Here is a 26,480-nt window from a genome sequence, read left to right as displayed (position 1 = left end):
GTGAAGATTCAGCTGTTCCTTTCCATTCAGGTAGACATTTCATATAAATGAACTGAATGAACAAAATCCTTAGTGAGATACAAGTGTTGTTATTAAATAAATTTAAATTGTTCATTAAAGTAAAACTGCTTGCTACGGCCTATTATAATATAAATGAATATTAAAACGATGTGCTTGGATATGAATAACTCCAGTATAAAGAGGTAACGTGACTGAATCTCTCGGCTAGATTTTCAGACTGGGACGATCGTCAACATCCACGACTGTTTTAATGTAAAGCAGGACAAACCGTGATCCATGTGTTATCAAATTATTTCAATATAATTAGTATTATTATTATTTTCTTATATAGCCAAGTTCACATTTCAAGGATCGTCATGCGCGCTTAAATGTCAAGCTTAAACCCTAAGGCTGGCAATGCGTCATACTCGTGAATGGGTGCTAGGTACTAAGATGATTGGTCGTACTTGAATTCGTGAATGCGGTGATGTTAGTTATTTCGACTATGTATTGCGTGTTGTTCTCACGAGAATGTAAGTGCGTGCGGAGCCTAGACAAGATGGCTTAACTATGTACTAATTAAGTACATGCTGACTTTTGAAAGAAGAAATAACCTATATCTTCTTTCGATTGTGTAAACACAAACAAATTAACTTTTATAAATAACTTAAGTTAAACTGAAATTAGATTTATGCGTATACATAAATAGGTACAATTCAAACTAGTTCTAGACAATTAAAGCTTTAATAAAACAATAATTTCATCGTCTGTGTTTATTACACTATTTTTTTAATTCCTTGGACTTAATCAACTACTTATCAATCTTTTTTCTATTTATCAATCAATCTTCATCAATCAACAATTCAAAGCGGTTACTAAATATGCTGCTTCTTTATTTTGCAGGTTGTGTTGTTGTTGCAGTTGCTGTGAGATCAAATCCAAAAAATATAAAAGTATGAGTAGGTACTATTAATTATTGTATATCGCGATTATGCAGGTTCAAAATATTTCATTTTAATTTCTGAGAGAACATGAAACAAACCATAATTAATTTTAACATGAAATTTAAATTCACTTTACACCTTTCCAATTACTCAAAATTTGGTACAATTACATTACTTTTATTCTTAAGTCCATTGTGAATCTTTCTATCTCAAATTTACCATAATATTGTAAAGTTTTAACTTTATTGGGTTTATAAATGTGACATTAGGAATACAATTAATGCAGAGACAGTATGACGGGAAAAGCAACTCGGTGATAAGCTGTCGACACCATAGTGTAGTAACATGTCTCTTGGCTGCGAACGAAGCGTTTTCGACAATACACAAAAGCGGTAGTGAAAGTCAAAAACTTTTCGGTAGTAATACGGCTAGACCTCCAGAAGTTTAATACAACCCGACCAACTTATCTAAATTAAAAGACAAACCATTTATCTCCTAACCGTTTAACGCCATGTATTAAATGGCGTTAAACAGTTAAAACACATCACCTTCTCTATCATTTTAACGTGATCTGATTTTTAGACTTCTGATTCTATGCTATTTTAAAGTATTATATTAATAATTTTGTACTTACAATCACATCATATACTTTTTATGAAAATGACAGTTCTCGACGTCAAATATTTTGAACTGTCTAGTTTTGACTTATGAGTATGACGTTTTTCTATGAACAGTGTGGACGGCCAAATACTAATATTTATTTTCATATCGGTGGAAAAAGAAATAATAAACTATAGGATTATTTGGTGTCTAGATAAACATTATGCAATTCAATTATTGATTAGATATCTTGTGGCGCTGTAATTTAAATTATGTCAAACGATTCCGATTTGTTTATATCAGTTCCTCGATCTTCTTTACCGGAATTCTATAACAAATATCTCAAGTTAGTTGAAACTTTTTACTACGTTACTCTTTCTGAAATTAAACCTGCGTTTCCAAGTCCTAAAAAGAATTTTGTTAATTTTAAAGTAACTTTTAATTTAAACACCGGTAACGAGAATTTCAAGAATGAAGAATTAATTGACAGAATTCAGGTAAGATAGTAATAAAATATTATTTTAGTTATAAATTTTATATAAAGATTTTATATTCGTAATTCTTTTTGTGTGAGATTTTTGTTTCACTTGTACCTATCTAAGAAAAGAGCTTCAGTTATGGACAATACCTTGACAACTTACCAATATTTACAAAAAAAAATAATAATATAAACTATACTTTCATTCCTTAGATTTTATAACATGATTTTATTAACAGGAAAATTTGTAATTACTATATTTTACCTCCTAAAGATGATGTTCTTTCACATTTAGCCGGAGTAAACAAATAAAAGGAGTTGAATTGAATGTTCCCTAAATCCTTTTTTACCAGAGGGAAGGTCCATTTTAGATCAAAAATCCTACAAATCCATTTTATGTATAAATTCTATTTTAAAAAAGTCTGGCTTGATTTTGGTAATTGGTCCTATGAGTACTAGGTTTAGGTAATAAATTTCCTTCTATGGAACTTTAATCTAAGTTAAAATATTCTGATAAGTTTATATTAATATATATATATATAGTATATATTAATATCTATTTTTTATATATTATAGAAACATTATAATTTCATCAATTTTACTAATAACCTTTAACATTAAATCAATGAACATGTAGTGTACACACACTACTAAAGATTTATTATTAAAATAGTACCTGCTAAACATCTACAAATTAAAGTATCAACTGAGAAGGTATAATATAACCTCTGTCATATAGATATGAAGATGATAACAATTTACTCAAGCAAAAGTATAAATTAAAAAATAAATTAAGATAAATAATTGTATAATCATCCTAAGTATATCCTTTCAATGATATAACAGTTGAGATTTACTTGTTGCTGACTTAAATCTTAAACCATTCAATCCTGTTTTTAAATGTTGCTTCCAAGCCCAAATTGTCTTAGCTTTTTGCGTTGACGATTCTACCAGACGTATTCGGCTGGGTGGCAGAGGTCAGGTATTATTTGGGGGCCGCCTGGTGCAGTGGGCGCGAAACCCGGATCTCGACTGCCCCGCTTCCCCTTCACTCGTGCGTGGAGGTGTGCGTATTCGCCGCGTGCGATTGCTCTTCAAACTAGTCTTGCCGCGATAGAGGCCGCGTACAAACGAGCCATGTCGTGCGTCAAAAGCGCACAGTAGCACGCAATTATTATGTACGCGATTGACAACTCCCAGGTGAGCAGTGCGTTTAGACTAATGCAATTTGTACGTCACACAGTATTGCAAGAATTTTAAGTCGGGAATAATTTCCGTTCAATGATATACGAACCCGGAAGCATAGCTAGTTTCAACGTCACAAACTATGCTAATTATTGCGAAGTGCTCAAACATCAATAGATTGTTAATATTGATGATGAATTAATTGTTCTGTGAACCAAATAGCCCAGTGATTTTGGTTAAAGTTTTCAGTGTACTGCCGTCAACATTTTACATTATACGTGATGTTATGAGACCTTTTCAATTCTTATGAAAGTGCAATTGTTCATTCAACTCCGGTTTAATTATTCACAATGATTTTATTAAGTTTGCATTACATTCAAGGTGCTTACCAGTCCTCTTCTATAACTACTTCATTCTTCTTAGAGTATTTCCGTATTTTATCTTAAAAAGTAATACTACTATTATCTTGAGAGATATGTTATTAATGTCTCCTCCTCTCATAACTCAAAAGTGTTAAGTTATGGCCCTTGGGCCCGGCTTATATTGACGGGAACATAAAACGTAGACAGTTTAAACCAATTGAATCCTTTATTTTATTTTTTAAATACCTAAATGATTTGTTGATGTGATGAGGTGGTTGGTGATATATTAATTAGTAGTAATTTAATTAAAATTAGTATTTATCTGGTTGTAGCTTCAGTATCAGGAAAGAACTTAAGTAGTTCCTTAAGTTATTTCCTTCCTCTTAAATTATATTTCATAAAATTATCCAATTTTCAATTATATTAAGGCGGGAATTAATAAGTCATATCAGTGGCCACACATATTGAAGAAAAGTAACCAATAACCAGATATTTATTTAATAATATTATGTACACATCCTATACATCCTATATGGGGTAAAATATTTACGTAAATATTAACTTTAGATAATGTCAGATCATAAAACATTTTGGTGCTACGCTAATAATGTAAACAAATATAAAACAACGTAGGTATTTTCTTGGGCACCTATAGACTGATAATGCATTCAACAGTGTCAGAGGTAGAGGTAGCTTGTACGGATATAAACGGTGAGTGAAAGTCTACGGCGAGCTCCAGTAATTTATATTCACCCGTTATCCACTATGTCCGATCACGGATTTGAATCTAATAGCTCCGCTTGGCATAATTTTCGAAAATTTCTTCGCGGATATCGTAGTTCATAAAGTAGGTCTCCATAACTATGATGAAAGAGCTTTTGCTAAAGCCGATATGGTGCAGTTTATATTAGATTACTGTAATTACTATTTAAATTCGTATATGACTCTATCTAATATGTCTAATCTTAGTTCCGTTTAATTATCTGACTAATGAAATATCGAGGCTTTTCAATCAGGTCTGTGAAACGTTTTTAATGTTTACAAATCAGAATTAACTAACTGTCTTCATATTGTTATGTTAAAGTTATTAAAATTGTCAACATCATTATGTTAAATTTTCTTTTTAATCACACGGGTGTTGAAAATGTTAAATACTTGATATTACGCGGTGATGAATTTACTATTGTTATGGACAATTAGATAATCGAGCATTTCTGTATGTCATATTATGATGTCGGATAGCACATTAAAAATTGTACCTAGAATAATTTCTTTATATGTATCGTAAGAACAAAACATCTATAATAATTAATGGTAAATTAGTCTACGTAAGTGATGGGAAATAAACAAGGAAAATCTAAAACGTAACTACACTAAATCAATTGTTGACACTTATACAGTGAGAACAATAAAAGTTTACCATTATTTCCAAAGATATTTATGTCTGGAAAACAAGGCTTAAAATATTGTTAAGTAAATATTTATTTCAATTAAGTGATTAGGGCTTAGGATTTTGGCTTTTCTTACAGATGCCAAAAAAATCCGTAACCAGAATAACATAATGAATAAATATATGGTCGATCAATTTTTTGAGTTTATTAATTGTAAGCAGCGAAATCTAAATAAGTGTAGGATGTGTGTGTAAGTATGTCGCGTGCGCACCGCATCCTGTTATGACGAAACATCGCACGACACGATGATACCCGAATGCTCCTATATCATTGGTTAGACTTTATCTGTAAAACGTGCGATACAATTTCTCCAATAGTAAATAGAACGATATGAACAATACATATACATTCCTTTTTTATTACAAGTTATTTTATTCGTTTTGATGTGATAGTGTTATGATCGGTGTTATTAAATTATCTGAGAGTAATCAGCCTAAAGAATTGCTATTGGACTTTGCGGTGGGTTTGGACAAACATTTTACTCCAATAAATTCAGTTAGGAATATGCTTAAAATGTTTGGAATTGAAAATGGCTTTCCTATGGCTAAATTTTCCAAAGTTAGCCTAACTTAGATACATATTGCGCTTTTCTGCCGGTAACCTTAGCTTCTCCTCTTTATTTTCCAGGCAATATTTTATTGAAATCGTTTTGTATTGTCGTACGCTTTTTAATTGTCCGATGCATACGACATATCTGCTTATCAAATTTAAGATTATTCTTAATTATAATCTATATATTATAACAATAACATTTTTATCGTTACTAGACATGCGTTCGGGCGCGTCAGTTCTGCATAATAATAGTTGTTTTAACTCCGACGAAACCTATCAGGCATTTCAAGGTTAGTATACCTATATCGCAAAAGATTATGTTGAAAAGTAAACAATGAATAAGCTGTTACTTGTTTCTCTTAAAGAATACCTACTTTACGTATGAGAACGGTTCAAGATCATTTTCATAACTTAGATAATATGGCTCTTGTGAAAATACTGAAATTTATAAACCCACTTCGAATACACGTAGGAGGTGGCGTACGATTTAGATTTTGTTTTTTTTAATGGCTTTATTTTTGTGCCAACTGGGCACAAGGTACTTCGCCAGTGTCGTGTAGATGGAGAAGGCACGAAGGAGATTGATCGGTGGATTTTGTTTTAAAACCTACAAATTGTTAATTTCACTTTAATTGTCAGACTCTGTTTATGTCAAACAAACAAGGCTCTGGCATGTAGAGTATACGATTAATTTCTAACCAAAGTAACAACAATATAAACGACGCAATTTTTACACCCAAGAATACGTCATTATCTGTTTACTTCCAAGTTCCAGCGTTGTATTTTGTTCCTGCGAATTCGATATAAGAAAAATCAAATGTTTACGTATTAAATGGGTACCGTTTTTATTCCGGATCAATTTCAAAACATGATTGGTTAATTTTTTCTCACTTCTATTTAAAAGACATAAAAATGATAAAAATTACAGGTTTAAATGAAAAACAAACATTTTATGAATACTGTTACGAGCTAGGGGATCGAGGGGGGAAAAATATTGCAGTTGACCCGTCTTCGTAACAATACTATATCAAATACTGGTGTTATAAAATCCGTTAAAAAAAGGTATATCTTCACATGGAAAACAAGACTCTAAAAGATTTGCCTCATTACAGTGGATCTACTGCATTTTGTAACTTCCAATAGTGGCAGCGATACCTATCCCGACGATTTTGTATGTAAGTTTGATATAGGTCTCTTAATATCCGTAGAGCTGATGTTGCAATCTTGGGATCGCGCGCTAGAAAAACTTAATATTCCGAACAACCATTATTAGGCCCGATAGCTATTGGAAATTACAAAGTAAAGGCCCAGTTATATTTCTAAGCATTAAATAATCTTTTGTATATAACTATTGAGTGCGATTTTGTAAGGGAAAAATATCGAGTACTTGATATGATGCCTAAGTCCTCGTTTAACCATAACATATCGTAAACAGTTTAATATAATCTCGTTTACTCATTACTAAGAAGAATTTCCAGTATTTCTTGAAATCATTACTTATAAAGTTACAGATAAATAATTAATTTAATTTATATTATGTATTTATTCAAGGTAAAACAATTATGTTATTTATTTTTTGAGATAAAATTTCCTATATTTGTTTAGAAGGGGTGATTTCACATTAAGACGATGCCATGTTATGGATATGTCCCTAGGTAGAATGCGAAAACCTGAGGTCCTCTGATAATTCTTGTAATCAATACAAGAATGCACTTTCCTACTATAATCCACGGTTTTTTGTGGTTAACATTTTTCTCGTAATTTTATTTATAATAATGTCCTATGAAGCTTATAAACCTTTAACCGCCTAAAAGGTACAATTGTTTAATCCAAGACTCGTTCAAATGATATGATCTTGCAAATAGCGGAACTACATAGTGCTACGTCAGAAACAGCTGATGCAATAATTAACCTTCTAATTTATAAGCGGTTGTCACGGCACGAACGATGAAAAATTAAGACAAATTATACTTAATATGTCATTTTTTAAATACATAATTGTTATCAGTTTTAGGTTTATAATAGAATAACCAGTCGAGATTCAGCCTTGAGGCATACACCATTCTACCTAAAAAAACTATATCGGAAACGTTTTACTGTAAAATAATTTATTTAATTTATCAATATACGTAAATAGAAAAATTATTCTAAATGAAATCTCACTAAGCTGAGCCGGGTCTTTATGATAATATTTATATGTACTTGAGGGTAGTTGATAAAAATCATTGTTTGGAGGCAGTTCAATAAAAAATATTATAAATATATATTTTTATAAGATTCGTTATTAATATCTTTTAAAATTAAATAATATGAATACAGATGAAATTGCTTAAATTATACTTCATTTGATTATTCATAAAAGACAATATCTCTTCGCATCTTCAACTAATGCCCTCGTTTACTACGAGTTATGACCACATGGAATTTGTTTGGATTTATTGGGAACGCCGTAGAAAAAAACGTAAACAAAAGACTATACCGAATACTTGCGTAACTAAATGTGGGATTTCCATAGGAGTTTTTTGTAGTATTATCCCAACGCTCTTTGTAATTAGTAAATAAAGAATGCTATAGAAGCTTTTTTATACATAAGAAAAGTGTGCAAAAACAAATTAGTCATATGTTCTGTCCTGCATTCTACTGAAGGAAGGTAAAAAGGACATTTTAGTATACTTACTCCATCTATTACAAAAAATATTTAACATAAATAATAAAATCACTTGCTTAATATAATTCGATTTTTGATTATATTGTATTGAACACAACTTAATAAAATACAAACTATTTAGAACCTGCTTAATCGTTCGAGATAAGAGGTTTTAATTCTAAGCTAAAAATGAAGCTTACGTGCCATACTCAGGTCAGTTTCTTTTAAATTAATTTCGAATTTTCGTCTATTTAGTCTCGTTTCACAGTATGTATTTGCACGCACTTATGAATACATATTTTTTTAAGGAAAAAGTACATTTTAAACCGCTGATTAGAAATTAATAATATTTTGTACTTATAGACAGGGGTTAATAACATAACATTACGATCGAATTAACTCGGGTCAAAACTAAATTATTTAATCATACTCAATACTTCTGCGCTGGCGTTGTTTTGTGAGCACAATGTTTTTTAGAAAGTCGCATCCGGTTGCGGTGTGCCGCGGTGCAACAAGTGTACTTCAATACTTTGCAAACATTGAAATACCAGCTATTATTTTTGTGTAGCCAATGTATCCAGCCAGATATAGGTTCTAATTCGAGGCCAGGCGACTTTTGCATTTATAATAGTCGATAGTAAACAAAGATTCTTAAACCACAGGTCGTGCTTCCCGGCTGTGCTAAAAGGATGTAAGCCTGTAACACTTTAAATCAGAACTTAAAAGCTAAATCAAAAGGAGTTAATTTAGTTGGAAGATGAGGCAAAGTGTATCTATCACAACTAAAATGCGATTCTGTTATCCAAGTTTAAAGATTCGACTTTTGATCAAATCAAATTTACTGCGCGTTGCAATTAATATATTTTAATTGATTTTTAACAGACTCGAAAGTAAATATAGACCTATTAAAATAATTTAAATAAACTTATCACACGATGTCTGAATATTTTGATATATTGAATATCGCTAGATGTCGTTAACTCTTTAAAATTTTCGTTCACTAAACCTTTACAAGCCGGATATTCGGGTCTAAAGACACTTTTACTTGGCAATAGCGTGTTAAAATGTCTGCTGCCAACCCAATCTAAACGTCCCAACACGGATGTAGCTGTGACTAAGGCGTATTTGTTTCGTTCTACATCGATAACGGGTTTAATAAGATTTTGCTTTGAGAGGATATTTAGTAAATTTTGGTAAATAATGAATTATAACCGGTACCATGCTCGCGTAAAGGTCATTGATCATCTGTAGATCCGCTTTGGTGCCCCCCTGACCCTGTCTTGCGCTTACGGCGGCGCTATATTAAAACATACTTATTGATATGCATTAATGATTTAGTTAATAATGTGGTAATTTAGCGATAAGATTGTCTTATAAATCAAATGTTAAGGATAATCGGAATAGATCCGTGAGTACGGTCAACTTAAATAACCTATTATCGTTTACGTCATTTCGTTATCTACTTCCCAAGAGCATGACGTCAAACTGGTCAAACCTAGATAATATTCAAATAGGTATATGGTATCGCATTCAGCTATAGGTCTATTTAATGGTTTGTATAAAGCGTTTGGTCAATGTCATCGATACTGAACACATTATTATCGGCTTGTTACAGAAATATGTGGAGTCATCGCTGGGCTGGGCCGGGGAACGGGGCGAGGACTCGAGCTACGACTCCGAATGTGAAGAGGATGTCAGTCACCGCACTGCTTCTAGGACGCCGTCGGACACGCTCGCAGCCGAGTTTGCGGAGTACGTCACTCTCGCCCCGGTGTCACCGCCTCTTAACCAGGTAAATACATTAAGCCTAACCTGATAATTTTTACGAATTACATGAACCAATACTCCCTTAGTGCCATTCACGTGTTATCCTACCCTATACATTTAAAGCTTACAAACCATTAATATTTAATAGTAATTTTATTGAAAATAAATAAATAATCAATTCATTTTGACTGATGCCTGTTTTCTGAGGTACAGTTGAACTAACTCCATCTATCTAATAATGGTTTGTGGTAATAAAAAATAACACTGTATAATTTTTAAGTGCATGACTGAATTTCAAAAATATCATGTAATTTCAATCTGATTTTATAAAGCGCAAATGAGTTTGATAGCTATACACATTTGTCGACACATTTTCCCATCCCATTTTTTTTAAATTTCATCCCAAAGTCCCAGTATAAAAACAAAAATATTTAATTGATTCAACTTCCAAGTTTAAAATCATACTTGAATTTCGAAATCTGAATTGTGAGCTTGTTAAATACTTCATTTGCTTTAAATTGTACAAAACTGGGTTGTAGCAGCGCTTGGGAAAGCGTATATCTTGGCTTGAGGCTTGTCATGATGTAATTTTCTTTACTGTGTCACTTGCATCATCTAACGCGTATTACATAATTTTTTCATATGGGCTTACATTATTCCATATCTATATTTGTTTATTTTTTACTCTTTACGAATCACGCATATGTAATAAGTATTTCAAATCAAGGTCAAAGTTGTTATAATTTGTACAGACACTAGCGCCACGAGAGAGAATCACTTTTGTGTGTAGTTCAGTGATCACGCACAAAAACTTAGATATAATCAAATACATTCTAAATTTAAATTATAAATAAAGTAAGGCCTAAATTTTATTTCATGAGCGTGGTACGAGTAGGTATGTGTAAATTAATTATTTAGATATTTAATGTAATGTACTAAAATCGATGTTTCAAATATATAAACAATTCTTGGTTTGGATTACTCATATGAACATGTGTAATCCGTCAAATCAGTATGATTCGATTCGCAACAAAATAAATTTTGGGCCTGTCTTCACATAAACCTACTTTCCTTACTAATACAAAATGAATAAGATATTCACAGAAACTTCAAACAAGATATTCAAAGGTGTCACACACAACAGATTTGACAGCGTTTCTACACACCTAACTTAACACCTCTCTTTATGGTATTACAGGCGAAAATAGACTTCGCATTGAAGCTGGGTTATTCAGAACATCTCGCTCGCACGGCGCTGAAGCGTTTGGGACCGGATCCGCCCCGTAATGAGCTGCTAGCTGAGCTGATTAAGTTGGCTTCCAAGCGGCCAATTCGGCCAGTTTCGCCACTACAGCCGATAGATCCTGAACCTCAACCAGACCGATCGCCATTGAGGCATATAGTTATTGATGGCAGCAATGTGGCTATGAGGTAATTAAATTTTTGAAGTTTTAATTTTGGCGCGTTATGGAAAAATTATAAGAGTAAATTTTCACGCCGTCACAAAAAACCGACACCCTGAACTATAGTCAAGTTTAGTTTTTTATATTAATAATTTCTACAGGGAAAACCTTGTTGTTAACCTTGAAATGTTAGCATTTTGATTTTCTATAGAAGTCAGTGAATGCCATCCTTTTTCAGTGTTGTGTGGTTTTCTTATAAAAAAAATTTAATACCTGTTTTATTAACAAGTCACAGTTTTAACATGGCGATTTAAAGGGGTGGCGGAATGATTATTACCGGAATTTCTCGTCCGTGATTTAAGAACTGGCATGAAATGTAAATGAAGAAGCATTAATTTGTTGATCAAGCAATCAAATTTATAAAAAATATTCAATTTTTTGGCACAATAACATTCACTCAAAAAGATTATACTTTAAAGTACAATAAAGATAATGTGATCCTCGAATCTGGACATATATATATATGACATGATCAGTTTATTTATCAAATCGTAAATAATGGCCTTGTAACGTACATAACTAAATACGTACGTAATAACGTATATAAGATAAATATAAGGAAGAATTTAACCACTAAATGCTTATCGAAAAGTCAGCTAATCGTTATACTAACTATCAATTAGTTGATTACGTGTAACTGTTTAACGTAGTTAGGTTAATATTCAAATTTAAAAAATATTTCTTATTCATATTATTTATGTCTGTATATTATTCATTGTGAACACACAAACTATAGAAAGTTTTGCAGCAGTGTTTGGCTAGGTTTCAGCGTGTGACTTTGATTTCCGAGGTCGTAGGTTCGATACTGTGAACCTATGGACTATGTGCGTATTCCGAGTGGTAAATCACACAGTGAAAACATCGTTAGGATATCGGGCATGCGTTAGAACCAAAAAGTCAAGACCGGGTTGTGTCCGGCACAGAAGGCTGACCGACTTATCTATTAAGAATTAAATGATAATGACACAAACATTGAGGTTTTAGGACCGGGCCTAAAATTTTTAGCGCCCATTTTTCCGGTACTAATCTTTTTAGTGTTTTACTGCATCAAGAATCATACGAAGTGTTTGATTTGCAATTTTTAAAAGTTAATCAAATAATTGTAAAGTTGAAATTCTCATAAGCGTTTTTAAACGCGCATCAGTCTGGTCACAAAATGTTCCGGTTGGTATATTCATTACTTACTCATTTTACTTTTATTTTCAGTCATGGCAACATGGAGATATTCTCGTGCCGAGGCATAGAGATATGCGTGGATTGGTTTCGAGCACGAGGCCACAAAGACATATCGGTGTTTGTGCCCAAATGGCGCAAAGAGGCCACAAGACCAGATAACCCTGTCTCTGACAGGGATTGCTTGGAACGTCTCGAACGCGACAGAATCCTACACTACACCCCTAGCAGACATCTCGGAGGAAAACGACTCGTCTGCTACGACGATAGATATATCCTCAAACTTGCTGCTGAAACCGACGGCGTCGTCGTCTCCAACGACAACTATCGAGATCTCGCCATCGAAAGCCCGGAATTCAGGAAAGTCATCGAGGAACGACTCCTAATGTACACCTTCGTTAACGACAGATTTATGCCGCCGGACGATCCTCTCGGTAGGTCCGGCCCCACTTTGGATGCTTTCCTCAGAGCTCCTCCCTCCCGCACGGACCCCCCTCCGCCTTGCCCCTACGGACGCAAGTGTACCTACGGGAACAAATGCAAGTTCCATCACCCCGAACGCGCCGGCAGACCGCACAAATCCGTCGCCGAAACGCTCTCGGAGCGAGCGGCGCGTCACGCTCTGCATACGTTGAGCCTCCCGCCCGGTGGTCACTCGTCGGACATGAAGAAACCGTTAGCTAGAGCGCATTCGGCTACGCCAAGACTGGCAGATCCCACCCTCGCCACGCACTTCGATATAGCGCAACAGCCGGGACCCTCGCAGCCGAGCCACCAGCCTGAAAAGCCCCACAGAAAACTCGCCAGACAGCTGACTTTGAACCCGGCCTGTGATCCCAGATTGCACGCGACCGCCTCCAGAGTTTGTTCGGCGCCAGTCGGGGCGATGGGTGCAATGCCCCTCTACATGGCCGGGGCGTCGCTGTCTCCGTGTGCCTCGGAAGGCGCCCTTCAGCAGTGGGAAGCGCGTAGACGGATGCACTACCACTTGGCTAACATTTTCCCAGAAGTGCAGGTAGTTGAAGCCATGAATGCGTACCCTGAGGAAACAGATGCCCAGAAAATGTGTGCTATAATCCTCGCCCGGTACAGGCCGAGCGAGGCGACTCTTCCTCATCCGTTGCATTGAGACATTGACCTTGAATTAATCTCAATTTCGAATGTAAATCGAGCCTTATTTCAACGGTCAAACGGATTTAACTTTGTAGTTGGCGGTTTTAATATCGACTGACACAATTATAGCATTATTGAATATTTGGTGAAAGATTTTTTTTTGACTTGAATACATCAACTGGGTCTGCCAATGTAGGCATTTAGTTGAGTTGACACGACAAGATATGCTTCTAAGAAGCATATCGCGGTATTTATTAAGTTTAGACACAAATAATGTACAAATCACAATAATTATATATTTCTTTCAGTATCTTTCTAACCAATTATTGCTTAATCTATTGCTGTTAACTTTCTAATTCAATGTGCCTCATAACATTTGCTTTCTGTATATTTTAAAAAGCTAATCTTAGGTTATGTTGCAATAATGATTATTGTGATGGTATAAATCATATTGGTACTATGTACCAAATTTAATCATTTAACTTTTAAGAATTTAGAAATTGTTTATGTTGCATAGTTTATTTACAATCAAACTTTTTATTATTTTATTTAAAATTTGTTATATATTTATATTATTCTAAAGAATAAGGCCAGGTTAAAACAATAGTCATTTATTTTAGAAATAATTTTGTAACATGTTTAATTTGTATTAAATTGAACGTAAAAAATATTGAATGCAATGCATGGAAATGTAAGATATATTATGTTATCTACGAGAGTGTTGTACTTCATATATTTATATTGTTATGTACATATATAATTTTTATGGAGTATGGCACTTGGACCATACTTTACTGGCATTTAAAGACTGTATTCTCTGCTCTTATATTAAATGAAATTCAGTCTTTGGAATGACAGTGAATATTGGCTTTAGTTAAATAAGTTTTGCCAACATCTACATGTTGGGAAAATTAACTTAAGTACTCAAACTAATTTGGGGCAAAATGGCCTCATTCTGGTTGGCACTGTGTTAACATTTCCTAGTGAAGTGAGTAATATGATGTCTTTTTTGACATAGATTAAGATTATAAATAAACAATTTTGTGTCAAATATAATTTATTTTTTTAGTTTTACTCTATTAGGATTATTAGACATTCTTTTTAGAATCATATTCATATAAGATTTACTATTATTTTTCTTATCTTCTGAAATCCCTATAAAGTTTTGCCCAGTAAACTTTTCTGTGACAGTTTTCACTGCTTGATACTCTGAAGGTTTGAAAACTCTTTCCTTCTTGCTTTTCCTATATAAATATGGATATATTTTTATTTCTTTCACATCATCAACAACCATTGGGATTTCAGAAATTTCTTTTTCATTGTCAACTACATTTTTTACTTCTGGTTTATATTTCTGTTTGAAAATGACTTGGACATCATTTTGTAAGTCCAACAAGCACCCTTTTTGGATACCCAGACAACTAGTAGAAATACCAAAATTCATTGCACTTATTTTTCTGAGTCCATTTAAACAAAGATATGGTATAGAATTTGAACAACAATCTTCAATTATTGGCTCCATTAAGATTTTTGGATTCACATCTGATTCTATTAGGATACCTGAACAAAGTCCAGTTTTTAGAGATTCTTGACATTCTGATAAGCCAAATATTAGACCTTCCACTCTTCTATAAAAGAAAAAAAGAATGTATAAGTAAAAATGTTCTTATTAATCTGAACTGAACCATTTCAAATTATTAATAAATATATAAATTCAGATTCCTTCCAATGGCAAAACTAAACATATTTATATTTAACTAATAGAAAAAAGATAATTAACTATCAGTTCCTACTAATCTAAAACAACTTGTTATCTGTTCTAAATCTGTATCCAAGTAATTGTTATTAAAGATGTATAAGTTATCTCATGCTTTATGAAGAAGGATACTTTGAAAATACTTCTAAAGATCATCTACATAATTGAAACACTTACTTGCACGGAGGTGGTCTTGGTCTTTTTTCCTTGGGTAAATCTTTAATGTCATTCCAGTGAGGTTTTTTAAACTCTGGTAAAGTCACTCTATATTTCTGAAGAGTTGTTTCTAGTCTTAAATGTTCTTCTTTTGATGCTAATAGCCTTAAAATAAATAAATGACATGTAGACTAAGTGAAGTTTGCATATACATTATTTATACTTTCCTCACAATAAACTATACTGTGTAAGGTCCTCACCTAAGATGTAAGAGATATTTAAATCTAATAACTTAGATAAATAATAGTTATAGAAAAATAAAAAAAAGCCTAATCAAGTTAACCTCTAGAATAAATTGAAATCTGTTGTTCATTCAAATCATTGAACATGTCTTTTGATAAAGTAACATACCAGTTTACAGGATCAGGACGGCATACAATATTCTTTATTGTTTTCTTAAGCTTTGTTTTACTGATTGGTTTTTTTTGTTTTAATTTTTGGGCAACAACTGGTTCCATGTCTAAAATAAATAAATAATATTAATGAGTAACTACTTCAAAATCAGCCAGGAAAGCTTTCTTTAAACATTCTAATACTCAAACGTACTTAAACATTAATAGGATTTTATTATAAATCAGGTTAATCTTTTTAAAATCAAAATATAAACTTGTGAATTTTTTATCATTTATAAAAATTAAGGCACAATCAACAATGATGTATTGTATGTATATTTTTTTTATAAATATCACAATTATGCTCTCACTCAAGCGTATACCTACTTTGCGAGATATTAAGCACCTTGGAGTTATGAAGTATTTAATTTTCGATTCATTCTATGGTCTTGTTAATCTTTAGAAACTTAAAAAGATTTACTGAAATTGGAAATGATATTTGACATTTGAAGTAATAACAGTGACATTTATTTTTTATAGAACATACCTAGTACCTACCTATACACTTCTTACGATACAGAATCAAAACTGTATAAATAGTTATAAGTATTGCCATAAAAAAAACTGTATAAATAAATTTCACTTGTGAGTTTTTCGGACGTTTATTCCACTTTCTCACAAGGTTTGATCGAAAATGGTGACTCTATAGTTGATATAGACAAATTTGGTATAAACATAGTTCTTTCCTACAGTCTACAAAAATACAAAACTAAAACACATTGTTCATATTATTATTAACTTCACATTAGAGAGTATGCTATGTAGAATTGTAAATTAATAATGCTCAGCCGTAGAAACAGATTCTTAGAAGTGAGCTATTTATACATTGGACGTTGCTTAGACAGGTATACATGATAGTGGTAAAAGTGGCGTAGGTTCTGTCTATTCTCGTAAAATACTAAACACTGGATATATTCAAATAATCTCAGTAACTTTCACTAACTACGATTCAGTAATATGACTCCACTCAAAAAACCAAGTTTTTGGTTTTTTATTTTTATCTTTTTCACATAAATTTTGAGGTTATGTGAAAAAAGTGTAGGTAAATACAAAAGTTTTAGTTCTTTGTATTATCTACAACTTTGCTATTTGACTTTTTTCGAAATCGTTGGGGTAAGATTGATATTGTTATTACCCCAACGGGGAAATACTGAAACAGACGTTTTCAAAATTTTGCCATCTCAGTTTCAAGCAATTCAGGAGTCCCGATGTTGCACGTAACGATTTTCGTACGTAGTTACGCGGCATTGTTACTGAATAAAACAATTGCAATTATTAAATAATTAGGTATTATTACCCGATATACCTTCAACCATAATTAATGAAATATTTTTTAGGTTAGGTTAGGTTAGGTTAGCATATTTAATATTGCCAATTTCTGATATATTACCTTTCCATTTAATTGCAAAACTAAAATTTTACTAAATAAGATCTTTAAATACTTATTTAATTTTTACTTATCATTGCATATTCCGTAACGTACCTTATTCATGATGCCGTGGAAGTATCGACTAGTTACGTTGCCAATTTATTTCCTGTTAACAGTTAAAGTTTGAAAACAACCGAATTTTTGTATGACTCTTGGGAACGGAGTAAGATCGAAAGTTTTGTTTATTTATCTTACCCCGACATTTATTTTTGGTTAAAGATGGAACATTGAGGTATTTCCTAAATTACTAAAATAGCCGTATTTTGATGCCATTTCGTAACTTAGAAAATACTGTAATTAAATATTCATATGAAACAGTCACACCTATCTTGTAATTACTGTAACTTTAATTACACGGGGTAAGTTAAATCACTTGAAGATTTTACGAAAAAATCACGACGCCGAAATTATCAAAATTACTAGCAGCTAACTTCTACTATGGTTTGGAACGTTAGAAACTGGCGGTTTAAAAAAAAGGCCAGCACTCAAAAACGCGTTAAAATTCGTTTTATAGACCGTTTTACATCATTTCTCGCGTTATATTAAAAACTCTTCAACTCTTCTAATTAACTCGAAATATAAATCAATTGATTTATATTTCGAGTTAATTAGGTAAAAAAATGTGTCGACCTTGCGAGGGTAATAACTTAACAGGAGATAAAATATAATTTAACATTATTTAGATTTAGGAAAAGGTGTCTGTTAAATCTTCTTCAGCATTCTTCATATCTGAACTGCGTGGCGCGGCCTCTGCGTCTGGGTGATGGTAAAAAATAAAAATGGCCTGTAGGTAAAATACCTGATCCTAAATTGTGTCTACCTTATTAACGATTCTATACTCGCGAATCAAAATTATTAAATTAGAAAACAATTCAGTAGAATTTTAATTAATGATTGACTTTAAGTTGCTTTCGTATCGAACACTTACAGCTTGTACCGAGACACTATTTACCTTAAAAACTTTATTATAACACATCCAAAGTATAGGAAATCTTAATTATTAAATGTTGGTACCTTACATGACTGATACACAAATAGTAATACATTTTTATTCTTCATATAATATTATACTTTTCTAATTAAAGAAATAAGTAAATATAATCTAATATGATACTGAAAATAATCAATATAACATTCACATTTCTTACTTTAACATTACCATTCATTTCTATTAACAAACAAATACCAATACACCAATTATTAGAAAGAGAAGACATGAAAACCAGTAATTGTGTTCGTAGAAATGGGTATCTATTTAGAAACTAAGATCGCAAAAAGGCCGTTTTTTTGTTAGCAGTTGGCGAAACGGTATTGTTCCGGCTTAGAAGGGCGTACAATGACTGCAGTAAGGGTGCAATGAAAGTTTTACCTGCGAAAATGCATTGAACCCAACAAGGGTTGTCTTAGTTACTTACCGTTTCTCAGCGTGATTAGTTGGTAAAAATGTCGTCGAAAAGTAAAATAGAAAAGTGGTTGCTAGCCGATTGGAGCACAAGTCGCGGCACTGCATCGAAATTCAGCGAAGAAGCAAAGAGCCTTGCAATATCCACGGATCGGAATGAGAGCGGAAATGAGACAGACCTGAAGGAATGTGAGTGATTTATGTACTTGTCTTACTTTTGCTTCATTAAATCATACTTAGTGTGTTCCTAACAATATTGTTACTATTTAAGCCATGACCCGACATCATCGTAATTATTAAATAATAATGGCGCCAAAAAATAAGTGAGCCAATTTAAACCGTTAATTCATTCTGTTATTGAAACTTTTTTATGCCTCTAGTGCCTTAGTGTTTGCTTTCCAAAGATTGCATACCCTTTTTTACTTAGTTGCTTTTTCTCTAAATAAATTTATGTTCAATGTGTAATCTTAAATTTAAATCCCTAACGTTTTTAGAAGTAGTCAAATCCAATCAAGAAGATTGTACTTGAATATATAATACGATAGTTATTTTTTTATTTTACATAAATACATTTATTATCCTTTCAGACGTTATTGTGAATATTAAAAAAATTGTCGTTTTGTTCATCGCTCTCCCTCGTTCTTTGAATATATTATATTCATTACCCCTCATTAATAATCACCACACTTTAATAACTTTAAAAAATTGGTTAAAATTTGATCATAAAAGTAGATAGTAATATTATTCTATTAATTTTCAAGGCCAACCAAAGAAATCCACAGCAAGCTGTGGCCACAATGATTCAGGAGCCGGTGGAAGTCTGCCTAATGAGGACCAGGACTACTCACCGAGTGCTTCGTCATGGGAACCGTCTAATAGTCATTCTGATGATTCTGACGAAGAAGTGAGCAACTATATAACTTAATTATATTTATTAATAAAAAAAAAGTCTCGCATGAAAAATTATGTTATATTTGATTATGCAATAAGTCGGTAGTATTGAAAAAATTCAGTGACTGTCGCCGAATTACGGGTCGACTAATTCTAGGGACAGCTGATCACACAGGCCGTTAAGAGCGCAATAGGGACACATATGAAATGAAATTTATAAAAAGCGTGATTAAAGTGAATTGCGATTTATTCCAAAAAAGTGATTTTTGTAAAGATTGTTCAGGTAAATAAAAAACGTTTAGGATAAATAATACTCAGTTTTCTTTTATAATTAAATTTGTTTCGGCACGCCCTTCTAGTTAAAATAACAAAAAGCACTAAAGTACAAATAGATAATATGTATTTTTTTGAGTACCTAATTAAAATAAGAACCGTATAAATAATTATTCAAATTGTGTTAGCAAATAACCATAGGTCGAAATCGACTAATGACTAATCACAATTCCAGGTAGATAAAGAAAACAATATACAACAATACCTCCGGCAAATATCAATAAAAAGGCGTAACAAAAAGGACATGACTCCGGTACACAGGCCTAATGCAGTTGTAAAAGTATTGCAGGAACGAAAATTGAACGCTAACCAAAGTCGTAAAAGAAAACACAATGCAATACATCAACATACCAAAAGTTTCGTAACCAATTCAACGAAAAAAACCCAACCTAAAAACACAATGAATATACATTTAAAAAGCGTTTTGGAAATCAGAGAGACTTTCCAACAGTTGTTCGGAATGATAAACGATTTAAAGGTTAAAGCTATGGGAAACATAAAAAATGAAACGCTAAATCATAGCGAAAATACAAAAGAAAAAAGTTTTGATGATATACTCAGCCACAGAAGTGAAGAATCCAATCGTTCTGATGATAATGTATTGATTACTAATAAATACTCCACAGTTGGCTCTGTTTCAAGCAACGAACATAATCGGGATAAATTGCAAGATGAATGGGTAAGAACTGATATATTAAGTGACATTTTATTTATAATTTTTAAATGTAATATTTTGTTACATTGTTAATTAATTAATTTTATTTATTATATGTTGTGTATAATTGACACATTATATACCAACAGACAGGTACTGTATAAAACAAACTTTAGTAAATGATAATAACTTTTAGAATACTCATGTTGCAACTACAATTTTAGTTTGTAAACACAGGTTTATTTCATACATAAGAGACTCAGATGAGATTAGATTAGATTAGGTGACAGTGAAAATCTTGCTTACAAAAACGTAAAAGAGATGAAGTAAAAGCTATCACAGAATGCAGAGTTAATATAAAATATGGAAAAAAAATAGATTGTTTTAAGTTCATAATTAATTTATAACAGTTGTCAAATATCTTGTCAACGACATTCGTTGCAAATTACAATATGTAAGTACTAAAGTTGTGTGATATTTTCTAAGGTTCCTATTGGAAGCGGTAAAACGCTCATACACAAAGACAAATACAGAAAAGTTAATTGGAAATCTTATACTATTGCAACGAGAACTTTGTTACTGGCAACATTTCCTCGAAGGTATTCATTTTTAATATACTTAATATGATTGATTTATTAAAGCTTGCTTGTTATTAATTGTTTATTTTTCTTAGGATACTGGCAACGCATTCTTTAACTGGAAAACGATCGCCGGCTTTTCAAAATAAACCCGCCAAAATGTGTTTAGATCCAAAGATCGTGTCGGATGTACTTATAGAAATAACATCAAAATTTAAAGTTAAAGAAAACTTAGTTAGGTAAGTATTACAGCTTTTTCACTTATTTTATTCGTAAAATTTTACAAATTATATCATGTAAATAGAAGAAACGTTTTATCCGTTTGACATATATTTTTTATTAAAATAATAAAATATCTTCCATGCTTATTTTTATAAAAATAAAGGGCTTAGTGTCAATCGTGTATAAAATTTTGTAGCTTCACCGTTCCGAGATAATTGAATCGACAACAATGAGTAAAGGAAGATTGTTTACGAACAGAACTATCTGTCGAGTATAATATCTATTTAGTTTTTGACAGATCGCATTCCATATATTTTCAATACATACACGTTACTATACATTACATTGTTCTTCCTAAAAATTCTGTGTCGCACCCATATTCCTAGGGTTTTTCCGCATTGGTTCATCGCTCGAATCGATTTGAAAAGCTGACCTTTTTAATAAAATTTCAGGAGTATAATAACAACAAAATGCGCTGATGAGGCGAAAATGTACAAAATGAGATTAGAAAGTAAGAAAAAAAATTCCAAGGCAAGACAGTCTTCCAGCGATCATGAGGACGTACCATTACAAAATTTGAAAAAAGAGAGAAATAGTAAGTAGTTGTTAGTGATGTTTATAAGTAGATTTTAAGGATAATTTTTACTTAAAATGGCCCTGAGATGTTTTTTTTGTGAATAATGACTGAGTCCAAAATCACTTTTTGTTATGTGAATATGCGATTATGTTATTTAAAACGTAACTAAATTAATAAATTAAAACTAAAATAATGAAATGTGATATTTGCTTAGCAATGACGTCTTTCAATTGCTGTTTGTCGAATGTCACCATTACCGGATTTAGGGCCTGTTTCAAAATGTATGGATAAAGTCCCAAATAGCTATGCAACACATAAATTATTCGAAAGATAATAGTTCCGAATAATATATGTACTTGGCATTTCATGACGAATAGCGCTATGTGACAGTCGTGAAACGCAAAAATACTGTTTATCCTACCAATAAGTACCTTATAAGTTTATTTAAGCTAAGCGTATTTAAGCGAACTTATCCGGACATTGTGAAACAGGCCCTTAAAATATCAAATTTATAATTATTTGACAATGTATGTGCAGTCTCATAATTTAAATTCAAATAAATATAATAAAACTGCGACACTGAACACATATTATATCAGTAAAGCTAATTAAAAAAAAAAACAATGTTCACTATCGCCCAAACCCAATATTTAATCTCAGATTGAAAGCAATCTAAGATCAGACCGTGACACTCGATCGATCTCCTATCTGCATCCCAATAGCCAAACCCTACGAAGACAATCCATTTTTGGCGACGGATACAAAGCAATCTCTTCGCTCTTTACACTCCTATTTGATAATCAATATAAACGAAATAAAGTAAATAAATCCGTATAAATAATAATAAAATATACATATCTATGTTAAAAACATATCAAATAGCTTTTATAATTATTTTAAAATCTGGTGTCAAGTCAAAATCTTAAGATAGGATATTGGCACAGTTGAACTGTCATTTTTATACGAAAGTCTGTCCACATACCGGTGTATGTCGGTGTATGGTAGGTCGGATCGGTATCCGACCTACGATGGATAGCTTGTATCGACAGATGGCTATTACAATCCGTAATAGCCATCGATTGGTTATTGGGACACTTATATAAATATTTGGATTAGAGAAGTCTATCTCAGATGGCTAAGAATGGATTAAGGTCATTGGGTTTGGGCGATAATCGCTCTTTCACCTTTTAGAATAAGGTCTATAAACGAATTATGATTTAAAATGTTAATTCTATCATTTATTATTTTCGGACGAAATTGCTTAAATTATGACACTTTATGTAATAAAGCACACATAATGTAATAAAGTATTATTATTATATTATTTTGTATTTTAATTATTACTATTTACGACTTAGCAAATATAAAATTACCATGTTGTATTTATGTACTTTTGTGTTTTAAAAAGTGTGAAAAATACCTACATTTTATTGTAGAATCAATTATAAAGGCAATCTTGGGGCATATTAATTTTAAACCAAAGTTAAACAGTACCTTAAATACTCAATGTATATTGTGTATAGTCAATCATGTAATGTGTTTTTAATTTTAAATAAAATATTTTTAAATGATGAGTTTTTTTATACATATTAGTAACAGCCTCTCATAGTCGTAGTTTCGAGCCCTAGACGTGCACTAACTACTTTTCTAAGTGCGCATTTAACACTGGTTGATGGCTGGTACCGTGAAACCCAACAGAGACCGCGTCTGTATGCTCACCTACTTGCGTATTTAAAAAAAAAAGAAACAGACAGAAATTCGAAGCCACGAACAAGGGTTATTTTTATTAACATTAAATAGTAATAAAAACAAATAGTTTTTAGAAATTTTATTAAGCCAAAAGTTTAATAAATTAACAATGTTATTTAATGCATTCGTTACGTTCCTTGTTGAAATATACCCAATGGAGAGAGAATTAGGTCCGTGTTAGTACTTGCGATAATCGCTCTCATAAGCATCATGTCATCCGGAGTATAATTCCATCCACTCAACTGACCAAGGCTTTGGAGTTTAGGGCAATTCTCCATTAACATTTCTACGGTATCTCTCGTCAATCGTGGCGCATTTGGGAACCAAATCGCTTCTAAATTGGGAAATTTGTAGCGGCGTAATATCCTGAAAAAAATAATAGCATTTATTAATTTTAAATTAAGCTCATTTATAATGTTTATAATGTTTACATTAGATAGGTACATTACAGCACTCCGTTTCATAAGATCTTTTATCATACAAACTGTTGTATAATATTAACACATTTTTTTTATCTCGAAATACTATGATATAGCGTAGTTACGTTTTGCGTATTATCTTACGAAATGCCTAAATCATGTTATAAATAAATATCTACGAACTTACCGAGCAAAGTCATTATCGTCTAGTTTTATTTCATCCCCAATAATCAGTTTTTTCAACTTTGGAGAAGACGTCATTAGGTACTTGAGACATGGTCCCGACAAGTTGCCCTGAATTATTTCGATGTGATCCAATTTATTAAAAGGCACTTCTTCTTCGTGAGTTGCAGTTTGGCATTGGTAAAACTCAAGACTCTCCAAATTAGGGCAAGTTTCAGCTATTCTCGTAAAGTTGAAAGAACCTATCGATCCTGATAACATTAACGTTAATATCTTGTATCCTATTTTATCTAACAGTTGATGCAGTTCATGGCACTGAAACTTATTTAATTTTATCTTGTTTATATAACTTAGATCCTTTAACTGCTGGAGCACACCCTGGTCAGGCTCCTCTAAGTAAATTGTTTCTACCAAAGGACATATTGCTGTTATGGCTTTCATAGTTCTTTGGTTTGTTTGTACATCATGTATATATTGTAATTTCGTTTTAAAACTAGATGGACAGTCGTGGTTGTACACGTAATTTACTGCTTTACCCACATAGGAATAACAACCTAGATTAGTTAAATTAGGAAGTCTTCGGATTAGTAGTGCTACATCTGTATGATCTATATTTTCTTCGCCATACATTCCAATATTAACAACAGTGATACTCTGGGCGAGTTGTGGATTACCCGTCAACATGGCATCTATTCCAATTTCTGTTATATCTGTTTCACCAGAGACATCTAGCAGCTTCAATACTTTATTATGTTCTCCAATATACTTGAGTATTTCATCGTTAGCTATGTAGGGTATACTAAGCGTAGTTAGATTAGGTAGGTTCTTTATTATTTCGTACATTAAGTGTAGATGTTCGTCTTTCACCCACACACCTTTCATATTTAAAGATGTCAAATGGCGGCCTTGTTCAATAATCAGTTCAAGGATTCTCCTATAATATGGACATGGGAACATGCCTGTCGCTAAGCTCTTTACGTTTTCCTTAAGAAGCAGCTTCATTGTAAAATATCTCACTGACGGGTCAAGATAATCCGAGGTAAGTATAAGATTAAGTAGGTCTTGAAATATATCACTCGTCACTCCCATACTCTCGTAGTACGAGGACACCATTGTAAAAGGTAAAGCCACATCTTCTTCTGTCGATATTTTCGTTATTGTGTGTATAAGCTGTCTTGCTGTTAAAGATAATGTGATATCTTGTAACGGCGGTACAGGACACTTTGGAGACATTTTAACACTGGTACGCACTTTCACTTTTCTACTAGTAATAAAATTCTTTGAACATAATATCTGAAAGAATTTGAGAATGCGTGCGCCTCTTAGATATTTAGCGCACTCACTCGCATTCTATTTTGGCTAAGCGCCAGATCACGAATATAATTCAAACACACAAACCCGAAAATTATTTATAGAAATTTTATTTCTTAAATGTGTTTACACCTTATGTGTGCGTAAAACAGATAATTTGATATCATAGTTGAGCTAATACGATTATATTAGCTCAACGAAAGAAAATATCAATTGTAATTTTATATAATAGGTGGATAAATGTTCGTCCATGAAGTAGACGTATTTCTGCGTCTGTTTTGTGGTGTGTTGAGAAGTTTGTACAGGTTGGTAATCTGAACCATTAATTACTGTTTCACTGTGATTCAACCCCGAAAAAAATAAGATTTTTTTTTCTTTTTTTAGTAACTGACTCTTCTCAGGTTCTATTTAGTGAACAGAATATAATCAAGCACCACAACCTCCAAATCTTATGGGTGTATTATTATTATTTATATTGTTGAAATAAATCTGATCACAAACTCCGAAAGTAGAAAAACCGTAAAAATATATTTATTACATGATTATTCAGGTCTAGTCATTACGGCCTGTATTCATAAACATCAGTTACAATCAAACATAATGAAAATCGTTGTACTTCATTTCAACAACAA

The 26,480-nt window shown here is 32.3% G+C and overlaps 4 protein-coding genes across 8 annotated transcripts; 2 read left to right on the top strand and 2 right to left on the bottom strand.

Annotated features, from left to right (window-relative positions):
• The first annotated feature begins 1,646 nt into the window (after positions 1–1,646).
• On the top strand, positions 1,647–14,795 carry LOC110998559 (probable ribonuclease ZC3H12B). Of its 4 annotated transcripts, XM_022267262.2 has the most exons (5): positions 5,347–5,479; positions 5,788–5,862; positions 9,835–10,011; positions 11,185–11,417; positions 12,656–14,795. In XM_022267262.2, the coding sequence occupies exons 1-5, from the start codon at positions 5,417–5,419 to the stop codon at positions 13,749–13,751; spliced, it is 1,644 nt and encodes a 547-aa protein (XP_022122954.1). In that variant the 5' UTR covers positions 5,347–5,416; the 3' UTR covers positions 13,752–14,795. The 4 variants fall into 4 exon arrangements, with proteins under 4 accessions (XP_045488386.1, XP_022122956.1, XP_022122954.1 ...); XM_045632430.1 differs by lacking the exons at positions 5,347–5,479; positions 5,788–5,862 and adding an exon at positions 1,647–2,041; XM_022267264.2 differs by lacking the exons at positions 5,347–5,479; positions 5,788–5,862 and adding an exon at positions 3,096–3,222.
• Positions 14,509–19,071, bottom strand: LOC110998560. 2 transcript variants are annotated; one of them, XM_045632443.1, is made up of 5 exons: positions 18,944–19,071; positions 17,583–17,634; positions 16,059–16,167; positions 15,669–15,812; positions 14,509–15,363 (listed from the first exon to the last, which is right to left on the bottom strand). In XM_045632443.1, the coding sequence occupies exons 3-5, from the start codon at positions 16,163–16,165 to the stop codon at positions 14,793–14,795; spliced, it is 822 nt and encodes a 273-aa protein (XP_045488399.1). In that variant the 5' UTR covers positions 16,166–16,167; positions 17,583–17,634; positions 18,944–19,071; the 3' UTR covers positions 14,509–14,792. The 2 variants fall into 2 exon arrangements, with proteins under 2 accessions (XP_045488399.1, XP_022122957.2); XM_022267265.2 differs by lacking the exons at positions 17,583–17,634; positions 18,944–19,071 and adding an exon at positions 16,427–16,551.
• Positions 18,972–22,561, top strand: LOC110998568 (early boundary activity protein 2-like). The gene is made up of 6 exons (XM_022267273.2): positions 18,972–19,119; positions 19,692–19,834; positions 20,330–20,833; positions 21,296–21,408; positions 21,483–21,626; positions 22,062–22,561. Exons 1-6 carry the CDS (start codon positions 18,972–18,974, stop codon positions 22,210–22,212), a joined length of 1,203 nt encoding a protein of 400 aa, XP_022122965.2. The 3' UTR covers positions 22,213–22,561.
• A 1,438-nt stretch (positions 22,562–23,999) lies between these two features.
• Positions 24,000–25,890, bottom strand: LOC110998574. Its single transcript, XM_022267278.2, has 2 exons — positions 24,542–25,890; positions 24,000–24,301 (listed from the first exon to the last, which is right to left on the bottom strand). Exons 1-2 carry the CDS (start codon positions 25,768–25,770, stop codon positions 24,064–24,066), a joined length of 1,467 nt encoding a protein of 488 aa, XP_022122970.2. The 5' UTR covers positions 25,771–25,890; the 3' UTR covers positions 24,000–24,063.
• Positions 25,891–26,480: the final 590 nt, after the last annotated feature.

The sequence above is a fragment of the Pieris rapae genome, chromosome 2, assembly GCF_905147795.1.
Source record: "Pieris rapae chromosome 2, ilPieRapa1.1, whole genome shotgun sequence".
Lineage (NCBI taxonomy): Eukaryota > Metazoa > Arthropoda > Insecta > Lepidoptera > Pieridae > Pieris > Pieris rapae.
This window is presented reverse-complemented; position numbering and strand designations above follow the sequence as displayed.